This window comes from Excalfactoria chinensis, chromosome 2, assembly GCF_039878825.1.
Source record: "Excalfactoria chinensis isolate bCotChi1 chromosome 2, bCotChi1.hap2, whole genome shotgun sequence".
Lineage (NCBI taxonomy): Eukaryota > Metazoa > Chordata > Aves > Galliformes > Phasianidae > Excalfactoria > Excalfactoria chinensis.
This window is the reverse complement of record NC_092826.1, coordinates 97120031-97137287: the sequence shown is the minus strand read 5'-3', so window position 1 is coordinate 97137287 and position 17257 is coordinate 97120031. Positions and strand designations below refer to the sequence as shown.

Here is a 17257-nt window from a genome sequence, read left to right as displayed (position 1 = left end):
ACTGTTTAATTTTTCCAGCTAACAAACCAACAACCAACAAACCAATGGAATTAGTAAGTAATGAGAATTAAGATATAATGCAATCTGTTTTGTAGGAAAAGTAAATTCAAAGCAAAATCACTACCCAAAGACCTTTCCCTGCAGTGATAATTGTTTGCATTCATTAGCTTCAGTAGCTCAGGAAGAACTAAGAGACAAAACATAACCTTGAAATAACTGTACAAAAACAAGTCTTGTGTACTCTGAACACCTCAGACTGAAATAAGCTACAAATGGAAAAGATCTGTAAGGCCATGATAGAGTAAGTGAGTAGAAAAAGCTATCCTTATCAATCCAGAAACCTATATACAGGAAGGGGCAAGGTTTAGCAGGCAATGATGAGAATGCAGGCAAGATTATCATGCACTTCTAGGTCTGGTATCATCAGTTTCCCTAAAGCTCATAAACTGGCTACAAAAGCTAGTGCTGTGAAACATGTATGAGATATGGGAGAAGAGGATTCTTTTTCCTTCCTCAGGCTAATGCCTTCATTAGCTGCCTTCACACAGAGTACACAGAAAAAGTGGTTAGCATTTTGTTCAGGACTGTTTCTTATCAGAAGAATCACGCTAACAAAGTTATCTTCAGCAAGAAGTGCCACATACTATATGTCTACAGGGCAACATCATTCATTCCCTAACTCTGGATTTCTTGCTGGAAGCAAGGAAGAAAGGTTCACCACAAACCTGAATTACTATTTCAGACGTTTGCAGGTTTCTCCAGTCTTTAGTCAGAAGTCTAAGATACATTTTGGTTGCCAGGAATTCTGTAACAAGCTGAGAAGGGAAATATCCCTAATTACAATTAAACTCTAATATTGTGTTTTATGCTTCCAACCTCTCTACAGGTCGTTAAGGAAAAAAAGCACCCATGTATTATGCAAGATCAAAGCAAATTGATGATCACTGCAAATTCATCCTCAGAGCCTTAGAAGAGCCCCTGCAGAGACTAACTCGCCTGTACGGAGACGATGCTATTTTTACTGCAGGGTATTTAATACCTGAATTGCTCAAAGGATTCTTTGTCAGACTTATTTGTTGCAAAGCATCTTCTGGGAGTTTCTAAAGAAAAAATGTGCTTTATCAATGGAAAATGTGAATAGCCAGTAAGGAAAGCAGTGAAGAAAAAAAATAACAGGAAACAGACAGTAAACTTTCTCATACCTTCACCAGGCACGAACAGATGGTAAAAGAATTGCTGACTTAAGACAAACAAAAAAGTTTACTCAGAAAATCCGTATCTCCCTTTCAACTCTGCAGGACAAACTCAAACAAAGTCTCCTCGTGGGAAGACAATGCAGACATGAAAGGAAATTAATGGATTACAGTTTAATACAGATATTAATTGAATGCAATGAAGATTTTTACCATAGTGTTTGAGGAGATATTTGTACATGAAAATTCAACCAGCTCTTCACTAGAACACTGTGTCACTGGTCAACCACACTAAAAGAACTTCAGAATATTCTTGAGATCACCTCATTCGTAAGATGCATCAGAATATGCGTCCCATTACATTTGGGACAACAGTTCAAAGCTATTTAACCTTGTGAACTGTTATTCTGACTGGCAAAAAGCAGATCCTCGATAACCTTTCCATTACACTGAAACAGAATGTTTTGATGTATCACAGACGAGTAACGTTCAGGATATAAAAAGCTAAAACCCCAGATCTTAAGTAAGAACAGATCAATTACAGTAAGATGCAACAACAATGGAACAAACAATGGATTCCACTTACTTCTAAAACACACAGTTCTCCAACATGTTTTTCAACACGAAACATTATTTCTATAGTGAAAAAGGGCAATGTAGATGAAGGTTGCAACAATAACCAGTGCACATACATAATCTATTCTTATTCTTGCATTTGATGCTTAAGTCTGTGTCCATTCAGCTTATTAAGTGTTGCCAACAGCTTACTGATAATCAGTATTTCAGCATTTTTCAGTGGTTTGTTTTACAGTTCTTCAGTGCAACGCTCGCTAGTCTCTTGTGGAAAATGCTCCACAAACATTCCAACAACTGCCATCAGACACTGATTTATTATTCAGCTGCCTACATCTACCTATAGAGAACAGACCTGAGATTCAGGATCAGCCTATAAATTCAAAACCTAGCAGATGACGACTTCAGACTGCAAAACTGCTATTTACAAGAGAACAGCAGCTTACAGTTCTACAGTCCTCTGGGAATGCTTTAGATTCTTTACAAGCAACTGAGCAGTGACCTTAAACAGAAAACAGCACAGCTCCACGTGCCCGAAGTACAATACACAGCCAGGTACTGCACAACCAACTTTGCTACCCTTACCCTGTTCCATTTATCTGGGTTCTTCAGTTGTGTTTCTTTTCATTCTGAGCAAAGCCAACAGTCTAACACCCACTAACCACAGACTATTTTTGCCTTTCCAGACAACCACCTGCACCATGAAAACCACTTGGATTTTGTTCATGGAAATACCTGAACGATATGTGTTGCATTAGCTTTGACATGTTCCAACTTTTGTTATAAGTCACCAGCATAACTTCTGGCTCAAAGCCTCATCAGTGACAAACACTCAGTTAATACTGCTTGTGAAATTAGTAAGTCAGGCCCACCCAAAAAAAATATCTTAGGTTCTTCTTTCTATTAAACCTGAAGTATGTTGAATGACACCATGACACACTTTATAAATATTACATTAACACCATGACAGAAACCCATCACCTTTTCAAGATGGAGTTTAAGAACTCTCACATTTGCATTTTCAATACAAGTAATAAAATAAGCCAACTTGAAAAGCTGGGATGGAAAGTAAAGGTCAACAGTCAACAACAATCCAAACAAAAATTAATCTGATGTTACAGTCAGCTTCAACAGCCATTCTCTTCTTTAAGCATTGATAAATCTAAATAATATGGCTTAGGTTTCATACTGCAGTAAATGACTAGAGAAAACAGACTACAATAGCACCAAATCAGAAGAGAAGAGAAATTGTTCAGAGGACATGTTGAGTCTCACTAATAAAAATCATTATAGTCAAGAGTAGGGTATAAACTCTAACCTGTCAGTAAACATGCTCAGAAGATTCATAGGAAAGCACCAAAAACATGTGTGCAATAGCTGCACTACACACAGCCACTGGAGAAATGAGCAAAACCTAACAGCTTTGAATGGAGTCACAGTGAAGATCTGAGCAGGCTCTTGCAAAATTAGCCCAAGGGAAAACACAGATAAAACAAAGAAGAGTCACATTTAACAGAGCACTGTGGATTTACTACAATTGGAAGTTTAGACCACAAATATTCCATCCAAGAATATCACTTTGGTCACAAGGTTAACCTACTCATTCATGAAGTTTGCTGCATTTCTTGATACAGTAAGCAAGTCTAACACAGCCAACAGGAAGAGACGGGCTACTCTGGAGTAGTAGGAGAAAAAGAAAAAAAGAAGAAAACAAAAAGACTTCTGCTTTGAACCTCTCCCCAGGCTTGTGGCAATGATGGCCCCAAAAGCAGTCCAATAACTGTCACCTGATAATCCAAAGCTACTGGAAACAATACTAACCTCACAGCATTCTAACACATCATTACTTACAAGATGGGCAACATTTAGATCATACTCTACCAGCACACCACAAGAGCTCAGGACTGTATGATAGAGTTTGAGGGTAGAATCAAATGTCAGCCACCTGAGAAACAACTTCAGAAGCCAAACGTATCCACCAGTAAGGTATTTTCTTTAAGACATGTTTAAGATTCCTTGTTACACTAAACACCACTACATCCAGTTATCCACAGTAGCTTGTCTAGAACATCACACAATGATGGTTAAACCTAAGAAAACCCCACTTAATTCTTTTCAGTTAGATTGTAATTTAAAAACCTGTAAGTAACAGGAACAAGAACCAGATTCAAATGCTCATCTCACCGTAACAGAAGTATGGTAATAGGAAATATCAGCATCCGATTTTAAATATGGATAGAAGTGAAAGAATTCATAACATGATACGAGACTGACAAGAAAATGAAACGTCAAACAGGAAAAGAGGAAGGCAAGGAAGAAAGAAAGAAAGAAAGAAAGAAAGAAAGAAAGAAAGAAAGAAAGAAAGAAAGAAAGAAAGAAAGAAAGAAAGAAAGAAAGAAAGAAAGAAAGAAAGAAAGAAAGAAAGAAAGAAAGAAAGGAGGAAGAGGAAGGAGGAAGAGGAAGGAGGAAGAGGAAGGAGGAAGAGGAAGGAGGAAGAGGAAGGAGGAAGAGGAAGGAGGAAGAGGAAGGAGGAAGAGGAAGGAGGAAGAGGAAGGAGGAAGAGGAAGGAGGAAGAGGAAGGAGGAAGAGGAAGGAGGAAGAGGAAGGAGGAAGAGGAAGGAGGAAGAGGAAGGAGGAAGAGGAAGGAGGAAGAGGAAGGAGGAAGAGGAAGGAGGAAGAGGAAGGAGGAAGAGGAAGGAGGAAGAGGAAGGAGGAAGAGGAAGGAGGAAGAGGAAGGAGGAAGAGGAAGGAGGAAGAGGAAGGAGGAAGAGGAAGGAGGAAGAGGAAGGAGGAAGAGGAAGGAGGAAGAGGAAGGAGGAAGAGGAAGGAGGAAGAGGAAGGAGGAAGAGGAAGGAGGAAGAGGAAGGAGGAAGAGGAAGGAGGAAGAGGAAGGAGGAAGAGGAAGGAGGAAGAGGAAGGAGGAAGAGGAAGGAGGAAGAGGAAGGAGGAAGAGGAAGGAGGAAGAGGAAGGAGGAAGAGGAAGGAGGAAGAGGAAGGAGGAAGAGGAAGGAGGAAGAGGAAGGAGGAAGAGGAAGGAGGAAGAGGAAGGAGGAAGAGGAAGGAGGAAGAGGAAGGAGGAAGAGGAAGGAGGAAGAGGAAGGAGGAAGAGGAAGGAGGAAGAGGAAGGAGGAAGAGGAAGGAGGAAGAGGAAGGAGGAAGAGGAAGGAGGAAGAGGAAGGAGGAAGAGGAAGGAGGAAGAGGAAGGAGGAAGAGGAAGGAGGAAGAGGAAGGAGGAAGAGGAAGGAGGAAGAGGAAGGAGGAAGAGGAAGGAGGAAGAGGAAGGAGGAAGAGGAAGGAGGAAGAGGAAGGAGGAAGAGGAAGGAGGAAGAGGAAGGAGGAAGAGGAAGGAGGAAGAGGAAGGAGGAAGAGGAAGGAGGAAGAGGAAGGAAAGAAAGATAGATTATTTTTAATGAATTATCATTTATTTGAGGAAATAAAAGCCAAACAGGTTACAGGTAGTGTTTGCCAAACGTTGGGTTCACAGCCACACGGGTGGAGTTCTCTCAAAATCCTTGCCAGGAAGCAAACAACTAATACAACAGAAATCAGGCTCTGACCGAAATGCTGCCATAGCAAGAAAATATTCAGTTCAGTTTAAATACACCCAGCAGAGTTTCATCAAACCTTCCCTTAGGTGTCACCTTACCTCTCAAAACAATGTTACTATAATAATACGTAGCTCTTGAAATCAGTCATCAGGTCTCTGCAGTCATATGGATGCATACCTCACAAATGTAAGCAAAAGTACCAACTGTATCCACCCTTAGTTCCAGGAAGAGAAGCCATGCTTTAGGTGGTTTTCACACAATCTACTCACAGAAAACGGCATCCAAAAAGCTAATAAAGCAAATACAAAAAAACGGCTATTTAAAAGCTGCACAGTGAGTACTACAATTTCAAGCAATGTTGGAAATTGTTAAGTTAAAGAAGTCGAGAATTGAAGAGCAATTATTTTAAATATCGGTTTCACTACTTAGCTCTTCTAGTCTATAAGCACTCTTATGCAAGTCTAAGCTATTGCACAGTGAGGGAAAGACTTAAAAGGAGTTTAACAAAAATTGGTTAAAAATGGGTGTTGTTTGTTTGTTTTTTTTCCCCACTACAGATTGATTAAGAAAAACAGTGCTATGAGCAACTTGTGAGTACTTGAAGAGTCATGGTTTCTAGATAAGCCTATCTATTTAGTCTGACCTTCAGCAACAATACGGTGTAGGAAGTTTCTCTTCCTCCACCAGGTTTTGGCCTTACTATAGCACTGAAAAAGGAACATTAAATGTACTGCAGAGGAGGTGAGAAGGGCAAACACACTGCAAATGTCTGGGTTTCACTGCTCTACAAAAGAAAAAAGAGGATGAGACAAGATGTAGTCAAAACCAAGCAAGCCGCATGAACAATTCAAGTTCACACTTAAAAATACCTCGGTGGAAGAGTGTGCAACACAGGCTAGTAAACTCAGATTAGTGACCTTCCACACATTGAAGCAATACAGCCTTCTTTGCCACAGAAGGCTCTTCAGAGTTCACCTGTTCTCCCTTCCCAAAGAAACCCTGATTATTTCCACAAAAAGCAGTGACATACCAGTTAGTGAGGCGTTACTCCATCAACAGGAATGATTAACAAGGAATGTGTCATCTCTGGGAACACCCTGGCTCCCTACCACGCTCCACTGATTTTCTGCACCTTTCATTTTTATGTCTGCAAGTTCTCCTGAGTTCAACATGTTTTGCTTCAGGGTGGAACAGGGGGTCTCACTCGTTACGCAAAAGCACTTAGCTACATTTAACACTCCTTTTTAACACTCCGGAGGATCACCACTGCAACGCTGGATCCACAGAACTTGTACATTAAATGCAGCCATTTTTTAGGATGAGTAATTTTTCAGAGACTTTTCTTATTTCTTTACCTCAGTGAAGTCTCCTGGCGACAGAATGCCTCAACTGAATACTCAGCAAGTTCTTCACAACTCCCGGGAAGTCAAATAGAAAGGCAATACCAAAACCCAAACACGCACTTTGGATTATATGGTAGAAGAAACAATATATAAACCTTATTTAAGAATATTTCATAACACGGCAGATCAATGACAATCAGGAACATCCTCCAGAGGGGTACTGTCAATCCACATGTTATATTTCCACTTAATGTTCTTCCTATCCTGCCATTTACTGAATGGCTTTTATTCCACCTATAAGGCACAGCTGGGAAGGAAGGGTATCACATCAGCAAGGAACAAGCACACATAAGTATCTCAGGCAGTTGGTACGCTTGTTGGTCTTACAAAACCATACCATACAGTGAACAGAAAGGTAATTCTAATCAAAACACAACCCATCATCAGAAAAAAACTACTATTAAACCAGTCAGAGTCTCCTTTGGTGACCAATAAAGGCATTTTTCTCCAAAGTAACTTCAAGTCCTGCAAAATACAGCCTTTCCATTTGAGTCCAAGCCAAAAAGCAATGTTTAAGCCAAAACGTTTTAGTGCTTGCATATAATTACAAACAAAACACCATCACAGTACAGTATGATATTTTCCTTTAAGTTGTAATCCACAGGTAATCCACAAGACTAAAGCAACAATTAGAAAACAAAACAGTCAATTTGCTACAGGAAAGGATTCAAAACTGCCTTCAGAGTCAAAGCTACCGAACAGCTGGACAAGAAATAGGAACTGAGTAGAAAGGTCCTCTGTAAAGTCATTTGCCTGGAGGGGGTTCTGCACACACTGCAGAGCAAGCGTGTTTTTTCCAACAAAACTTGGATGTCCAACCTCTAAAAAGCATCATTAAACTCAAATTAACTCAAAGCACACTGCTCTAGGAAAAGCCACCGTACCCAGACTGTAGGTAAAAAGGAGTCTAGAATAAATTATGACTTGGTATCTTCTTGAACATCAGTTCAAATCATTTGCTACCAGCATAATTTCTGTACAAGAGCAAGTGGAGTGGGATTTCCTGATGCAGCCTTTTGAAGAAAAAGAGCAAAAAACCTATTTGTTCCACACTTCTCATTACACTATAACAAAATCAAACAAAACAAGCACACCTGGTACTTAAATCCCTGTAATTACTTCAATAAGCAAAAAACCACAAATTTACAGTTAGGATTTTCTTCAACTGTGAGCTACAAGTTACTGTTGTGTTACTTCTGGAAGTCTTCTTGTGAGTTTGACTTTGGCAGGTACTTCCCTCAATATGGAAGAAAAAGAAGAGCAGTAATACAGAGACTACAGTCTTGATTCCATACAGACCACGTATTATCTTGGACCCTCAAAACATTTCAACAACTATCTATATTTGACAAGATAACATGGGGTTAACTAGAAAAGAGCCCACAGAGACCAAGTTGACGATTCTTCCACTTTAAATATGCAAGATGTAGAATTAGTTGCTTTAAAACATCACTTCAATGTCTTCTTTTGAATGCATCAGGGTTTAAACTGTCAGAGCCTATTTCCTGCCTACTTAACATCCTATCCTCAGAAAAGGCACTTCCTAGTGTCCATTCTACAATGCTATTTCTGACATTATTTGCATTTATTTCATTTGAAATGCTGATTAGCTTTTTAGAATATATCTACTGCAGAATTAATGGTCCCGTGAAGGTTTTAAACTTAACAATGTCCAAATCACATCTGATCACATAGGAAAATCAAAATCTGATCACATAAGAATCAAATTGCACGTTAGAGTTCAACATTTAAAAGCAAGTATTCAGTAAAATGCAAACTTATCTCATGCTCATATTTAAAATTTAAATTTAAAATGGATGCATCTTTTCAGCACCAGACGAGTTACTGTGAAATTTCCCACCCAAAAATACTCCATCACATAAACACACACGATACAAGTATGAAGAGATCACGTACTATTTGGTTCCAACACTCACATCCAAATACAGACCTGTATTTCAGGTATGATAATAAATCAATCAATCAATCAACATTCAAGTTTAGAAAATTACTGACAATTCCCTGAGTAAGACTGCAGACAATGGAACAAACTTATTCACAAATGAAACTGAGTTTTAATACTATATACAAAACCAATACTAAACATAAAAATTGTATCAAAATTTTCAAGTCAATTCTTATTTTCCACCAACTTTTCTTCTCAAAGGACATCGTTTTCTACTGATACCCTAAATGCAACTGCATTAGACTGCACTGCAGACAAAGGTAAGAACACAAATTTAAATTCACCCACTTCCTATAGTTCTCATATACATCTATTATTTGTGCTTTAGTGACTTGATTCTCGCAAGACTGAAACAATGAAGAGCAAATTACAGCCCATTTCGGCTTAAACTTGAAGATGGTTTTTCCTTCCCACTCACCAATTCCCAAGAGCAGAAAACTGTGTTTTATTCAAAACAGTAGATTTCTGTAACGAATTATGTAGTTGGATGCTAGATTACAAAGGGAATTTTAGTACCAGAATAATAATAATAATAAAAAAAAAAAAACAAAACTCAAATTTTAAACATGTTCACTTTGTAATCTGAAGAAAACTAGAAGTATTCACCAACTTGACCTTGGTTTCTGGACTTTGTCAACAGTACTTTTATGTAACATGTAGATGATGACTGCACAGTATGGCCATTGTATTGATGACAAAACAAAGCATTAAAGCTATCCAAATGACAAAAGACAAAGGCAGGCATCAAGAAAGAGACAGATGGCTATTACAAAATTATTTTGTGTTGTTTTGACCATTAGCATGACAAAATTGAATTACATAACTAGCACATATGCTTCAGTACCAAACTGTAATGATGATCTACTACCATACAAATACTCAAATGAGAATAAAAGGGAAATAAGATGTCCTATCAAAGCAGATAACAACTGGGGTGATCAATAACACCTAAATGAACTATTACATCCAGCATTTTTCATCCATACCAACTACAGTTTCAAATTGCCCATAGTCCATAGGGAACCCACTGTTTACATTTGGTTTTCATTGCGACCATACAAACTAGAAAGGTTTGTTTAAATTAAAGCTTTGATTTTGCACCACAGCTTTGTGGCCACAGAAATGTAGAATATGCTGGATATGGCCAAATGGCAGGACCTAACTTGGCATTTGGATCCCAGATTCTCATGCTGCTGTAAAAGCAGTTCCATTTTTATTCGGATAAAAACGTGAGTTCAAATTCCTTCTATTTTGTGATACACACATGTCATATTTTAGATAAGACCCACAACAGCCTTTTTCTTAGATTATATATATAAACTGTAGAGTTCTCATTCTTTATTTTCTTCCTTATCTACTTGTATAAGACATGTTCTTTTTGAACACTCTAGATTTAATAGTCAAGAAGACAAAGATGCTTATTTTCTCAAAAGACCATGCAAAATAAAATTTAACATGGTAATGTAAATGTAAGAACTGTGTCAACATCCAGTAATTACTGCTCAGTGAATAAAGAAACTTACCTACTACCATGAGTGTGAACTCAAATCCTCTCTTCACGGACTTCCGGTAAACTTGATTCGGAAGATTTGCAAACCCCACATATCCTTCAAGGTTCTTCTGTTGCTAAGACAAGAGATAAAGACAAGTTTAAACAGTTTCCAACTTCTTACTGGGATTGTATTTTCTTAGAAACAAAAAAGGCAACGTCTATCATACCTCTCAACATCCTGAGCTGCGTACATCAAAGACTGTGCAATTTACTACAGCAATAAAAAGGAAAAATTATTTGTTTTTCCCACTGGATAGCAGAAGTGCCTTGCACAGAAAGCTGCGTTAACAGTAATTTTGAGCAAGTACAATAACCACATTATGACTGTGCAAGCACAATAGTGTACAAGTACAAACATTCAAAACTTTGTTCCAAAACTCACTTGAAACACAGGCAAGTTGTAGGAGTATATCCTTGTGAGTCATGGTGGTACTGCCCTAATATCCTGGGGACTAACTTGATGCATCACACAGCTAGAGGCCCTTATTAATCCCTTTGCAGTAAATCTACACCCAGTGTTTGAAGATACAGCACACATCACAACAAAGCCTTCACAAACATAAAACTTCAGCTGCCTTTTACTGTGAAAAAAGTCATTCATAATATTGCCCAACTAAGAAAAGAGATGAGAATTTTGGATGCTAGCCATTATTCTTTCTCACCACAAGAATGAAAATGGAGGTACTTAAAATGCCACTCCCTCACTGTCCTAGACCTGGCAATCCTCCAGACATCAACCATGTTACTTTTGAACCACTCTCCTAGTAGAATCCTAGAAATGTGTTTGATGATGAAACTGGTCTGAGACATGACAGTTTAGTTCTGTTTTACAGAAAAGGCAGAAATACTTTTGACATAGTTATGTACTGAAATCAACACAAGATAGTGTTTTACACGGAACAATGGCTTTAAAACAGTAGATTATGTCCAACCAAAGATGACAGAATGCGACTTGATATTGCTTCAGTTTCACAGTTTAAGAGTTACACACATCCAGAGTTGAAGCACTGTTTGCCAACTCGAATTCCCCTAAGACTAGCTTCAAGAGGACAGAGATTCTATGAAAACCCACACAAACATCTGATCTACTACAGGCACTAGTGCTGTAGAAATTGACTGTATGGGAGGAGTATGGTTGATTTCGATTTGTACATTCATTTATTTGGATGTTTTTTCTAACAAACCAAAAACAAACAAACAAAAAAACCACTTTTGTTTACAGTAGTAACTCCTATACTTCAGAAGAAAATGGTTTTCTTTAATTAAAGCAAGTATGCCTTGCAAGTAGAGAATAACGCTACCCTTTTTCAATGCACGTAATGCTGAAAGAACTAGCTTATTTGCAATCCCAAGGCACTAGTCAATTAATTTTGTTTAAACTGACATAACTGCTATCTCCATTTGGCACAGAAATCATTATTCTCAATGAGGGCTACATCACTATAAAACATAAATCCAGTAGAGGCACCAGTATAAGAAGTAAATCTGAAGACGCTGAATTTAACAGAACTGCTTAGGCAAAAACAATTTAATCCTAATACTAAACAATTATCAGTTCTTGTTTAGTGACAATAATTGTCTTTCCATTTTTAAAAAGGCAGTGTCTTTCAATTAATTCATCCAGAATAAGAAAGGAATATTTAAAGACAGCGACAGCCTGCTAAAGCTAGGTATTAAAGCTTGAAGTTCAAGCATACACACAGAAACTGATGTTAGTACTCCAAATGTGTGATTTTTGCTTTTTGTCATCAAGAAATCCTAAGATACTTTTCGTTTCATGTCAGCCTTCAGTACGACACAAGGTTCAGCTGAAAAGTTTCAAAAGATTTGACTTCTGAATTTTTTTTTATTTTTTATTTCATTATTTCAAAGATTGTTTTACTTTTCAAATCTATTACTACAACGTGTGAGAAGTATAATCAGCTATGCTCTAACAAGCTAAACAGGAGCCAGTGCTTCAGAGATAGTAATTCTCACTTACTCGGATGTTCTTTAAGTTATGAAAATGTTCCTCAATAGGACAACTCCTTAAAAGCTATCAAATATACGTAATCGCTAATTATCCTAAAGGATATAAAATACCTCATCATATTCAGGCGCTCCTTGCAGTTCTACTTGTCAATCTGCATTTACTTTTTAATGTAAGCCATTCTTCCCAGAAACAGCTCATGCCCTTGCTTAATACATAGGTAATATTTAAAACTATTCTTAAGCAAAGGAAATATAACTGCAGGTTTGATTACATTATTCTTATTTCCTTTCCTTCTCCCTTACAGAGAGCTGCGCATTTGGAATGGTGTTTTAAGAAATCTGAAAATGAAATGCTAAACAAGACTAAACAGCAACTTTCAGCTTGTTTGTTCTGTTAAGCGGATGTGTAATGTTTACATTCATAATTTGTTTTAATTTAAACAAAATAGAGCCGTCACTAAACAAAAGGACGTATAAAGTGTCAAATCTGAAATTAATGCCATGTTTAATTCAAGTACGTCTATTCCATCAACAGGAAAGAGCCTTTTTAAAAACCAAAGTCAGTTGTCAAATTCCAGTTTCTGGAAAGCCAACATCAAGCAGAACTGGCACCTTCACCCACACTGACTTGGAAAAGATCAGATTTGTTCATACAGCTCCTGTTTCTAAACAAACCAAAAAAAAAAAAAAAAAAAAAGGAGGAATCAAATTTCTTAAGCTCCTCCAACAACTTTTAAATCACATTACTATTGCTTTGTTTGGTTGAAGCATTACCTTCTGCTGTGTGGATCACTATGCAGGGCAAGACTTCACATTTCCAGTACTCACCAGAGGGTCTCCTTAGCTTTCATCTCTCCCTGACTTTCACCCAGCTCAGTTCCAGTTCACTTACTAAAGCCTTAACATTTACTGTGTTTGCACAAAAGTTCTAATATGTCTTTATCAAAGCAATACTTACAGCTACTTTGTAAACAACACATTTCCATCATTTCCAGTGTTGAAGACATTGATAGAATACATCCAAAAGTAGTCCGGTGAAACAATGAATTTGAGCCATTGCAGCAGGGAGCCCATGCAGGTACAGCAGCAATCCAGGAAGAGAAACAGGTAGCGTGAAGAGAGAAAGAAAAAGAAAAAGTTACTTACATTTGATCAACAAAGTTACTCACTATTCTTTTAATCTAGTATGCTTAGTGCACAGTGTTTGATAAAACAGCAATTTAGTCTGTTTTAAAGAGATGCTTCATCTCACAGCAGTGAGCTAAACAACCTTCACACCATTTTCCTACACAAGCAGTTATTCAATAGTCCTTTCTATTCTAGTTGTGCAGCGTGCTTTCAATTATCAGATGCTATCCGAACACACAACAGACTCAAGGGCATTTGTTTTCTTCATAGGTGCACACCATAATACGTAATCCCATTTCACCATGCTATTGCATGTTATTTTTAAGAGTGGAAAAGGTACAAAGATCAAAGCCATCATCATCATAAATATCTCTGAGGTTTTTTGTATTTCTGTAACAATTTGCACATCCACTGAAAAGCATCAATTCACTTCCGAGTATTAATGCAAATTCTGACATCAGCTGAACAGACAGAAAATAAAGAACAAAATTAGGGTGGAAAAGTTAAGTGTTTGCTCAGCATCACTTAACTACAGGTGACAAGAGGTTCACACTAGCTCTCTAACAAAGCACTTAGGGTAACTATAACAACCATAAAAACCATCATAACATAAATACTCTTCAAATTTCTGGGTTTTTGTTTTGTTCTTCCCACTAAACATCTTCCGGTGCTTGACTATTCCAAGATAACAATATAAAAGAGGAGGACAAACAACGTCTTGCTACCACATTTAAGGTTGCAATCACCAATGCTTTCAGGCCCTAACACCCAGTTTTTAACTATATTCATACTCTCAGAGGCTCTGAGCCTACTTCCAGAAGATTTCCACCATCACGGATACTAGCTCAGAGCAGCACCAAGGTTCCCCTTCTCCTTTACTATCCAGCAGGATGCATGCCTTTGGCTTCTGCAGTACCGTCATAGCCTATCAGCATCCAGAGCCATAAGATCTTCCTCTGATTCACTCCACATTGTTCAATGAAGGACTTTCCCATTTTGAAATTACCTCCTGTTCATTACCTGGCACACCTGGAAACAGCCTTAATAACCCAACATACTTTAAGGAAAAGCAGCAGCTTCATGCTTTTGATCACCTCTGCTGCTCTTCCGCAACATTCCTTGAGCTGTAATCTTCTAGAGATCAAGTGAGAACTATGTTCAATATCCAAGAAGCAAAAAAGTCTCAGATCTAAATGACCTCACCACATGCCATCTCCTGTTCTCTGCTCCTTTCTTACTTCCTCACAACATGTCATTTGCTCTTTTGTCCTCTGAGTACAGAGCTGATGCCTCTGGGGAACTGAACCACAGCCCCAAGCCTTTGCTCCTGGGCTGTAGCAGCTGTTCACAGCTCACTTCTGATCACACAGCACAAAAGCAGTCCATGTATCTACCGCTTTACATTCCCCTAGACTGCATTTTAACAGTCACTTTTTAATCAAGTGACCGTTAATATTCTTATGCAAGTCCTCACTGTTGTTCATCATCCCTGTCCTAACGCAGCACAAATGAAAGCAAGTCACATGAGAAATTACACTATTGGCCTTAGCTGACTTTTGATGCATCCACTTAGTGCACTCAGTGTTATTTTAATAGAAGTTTGCCCCAAGCAAAATGTCAAAGCCCACATAAACCAGCAACAGAGCGGGAGGCTTTTAGATCCATCCTCTGAAGCAATGGATTAACAGCCAACAGCAAGCTGCTCCAACTGCGCAGCTGATGAGAAAAAAGAAAGGAAGCAGTACCTTAGGAAGCTTTTTTACAAACAATGACAACCAAAAAAATCCTAATCTCCTGGTCGTCTGCCAAGCCTGTCCATCATCTCTGTTATTGCCCACTCTCTGCAATTTACATCTCTCTTTATTCTGAGCTAATCATATCCAAGAAAGAAAAAAGAAAAGGTCGGTCTTCAGGAAATACCATCTGGGCCAAAAGATGACTGCCATGAGGTCCACTACTTGATGAAGCAGTGCAGCCTCTTATCAAGGAGAGATGCAAACCCAAGGCGTGCTACAGTCATTTTTGCTACTGCTGTGTGCAGTCTGGGAGCGTAGCTCAGAGTCCATCTACATGGTAAGCACAGCTGCTGGGTGCTGGCAGTAACCAGCAGCCTGGCACAGGATGTTATGAGAAATCTCAAAGATTTATGACCTAACCCGTTCAACGGTAAGTATTAATGAAAACAATTGGAGAGAAGGATAAAACAGGAAAGCAGTTTGACAGTGTCGGAAATGCTGATCTTTCCAATCAGGTCTTTTTTCCCCATTAAAATAGGGCTTTGGAGCTTCACAATCAAAGTTACTCTAGAAATAAGAGACACAATTCATCCTTCCCTAAACTCCTTCTAGGACCTACTGTTTAAAAATAAATTAGCATCCCAGAAAGGCCAAGAAATCTGACCATGCTGTGAGCAACATCAGCACAGTTACATACTGCACCAGGCATGGGCCAGACACAGCACTTAGCAATGATGTAAACAGAAGGCAACCATTTTTAACTTAATTCACACATTTGGGGGACACAGTTTCAACATCTTTTCTAAAGTGTGTATTTGCTGTGCAGTCAATTTGTTCTTGGAAGTTACCTCGACATGGGGCAAGTTTCCCTTATCCAGGGTTCACTTTGGAAATGGATCTGCTTTGGAAGCTTCTCTATCTTTTCAGATGCTCTGGTGAAACACTGCTATCAATAAAGTCATCTCTGAAGAACTTTCAACTAAATTCTGCATGCCCATTAGCCACACACTTTTCTATTCAGTTTCTTATCACCATGATAAGAATATTTTGACACTTTTTCATATATTTCAATAAAAATACAAATTTTTAGTTTTAGGCAGAAAGAATATTCTATAAAGCACATTAAGGACTTCTATTTCCTTTAGCATACTCAACATGGAAACTTACAAAAGTAAATAAAATCATCCGTTGCTTAAAGTCTCCACATCAGTTCTTCAGAGTCTCTGAAACCTGTCAGAAGGCCTAGGAATTACTTTATCATCCAGATCCCTAAAAGCTTGCCACAGGTTGATAAAGCCTGTATTTCCTCCAGCCTTCATAAAGTGTACAGCCAATACATACCCCTGCCTTGCCCTGCTACATCCCAGAGGCCAACACTAACTGCAGTTCTTAGAACCAACCGCTCTAGGTAACAGTATTTAGGGCAGTGATGCTGTCAGGTGCCTACAGCACTAGTTCTCTTTTGTTTTGTTTTTGTTGTTTCTTTTACACGCTAGAGAGTACCTTAACTTTGCCTTTACAAATGTTAAGATACACTCAATCTACTTTGAAAACAAATGCTGAATCTAAGATGTTGGGGGAGGAAGGCAAAGGAAACTCATCAGCTACAGTTGTAAACCTAAACTTACGCTGACCAACTACAAATTTGTTTTTCCTTTTACTACTAAAAACAAACACCTGCTGAGTCAATGACATCTGCCATAATCTGCATAGTAGAAACCTAGTGCAGATGGACAGGCAATCAGTAGCTCTAGTCCCATCACCTGCAGACAGAAGACACCCATCAAAAAACGGTCTTAACTAAAAGGAGTATTTGGCTTGCAAGTGTGAACTTGGGGTCATGCTTATACTACAAAAAAAATCAGAATTCCTCAAAAAGAACCCAGAAGAGAAACTCCTTTCAATGTGTAAGCACTATTAAGAAGCCAGGATCTCTTTCAGTCTCTAGGAGCAAGCTGATTAAGTCAATAATCAGTAACTTCAATCACTGATCCAGTGACTGCAGTTGCAATTCAAACTGTTCCTCAAAACCTCATGGGGCGTAGTCACTGAGTCAGCACCAGCAAAGTGAGCTGGCTGTAGGCTCTCTCTTTTCCTGTGCTATCATCACCATCATCTGCTTTATTAACAGCACTAAACACACACGAGTCCTAAGAGTAAAAGGATTCCACGCTCCAAAACATCACG

General features: G+C 38.5%; 1 protein-coding gene across 2 annotated transcripts in view; it reads right to left on the bottom strand.

Annotated features, from left to right (window-relative positions):
• SEPTIN7 (septin 7) overlaps positions 1-10304 on the bottom strand; it is a 52343-nt gene extending 42039 nt beyond the window's left edge. For both annotated transcript variants that reach the window (XM_072327848.1, XM_072327849.1), the window contains exon 1: positions 10207-10304. In XM_072327848.1, coding sequence (XP_072183949.1) covers positions 10207-10216 — 10 coding nt within the window. In that variant the 5' untranslated portion in view covers positions 10217-10304. The remainder of the gene's footprint in view (positions 1-10206) is intronic.
• Positions 10305-17257: the final 6953 nt, after the last annotated feature.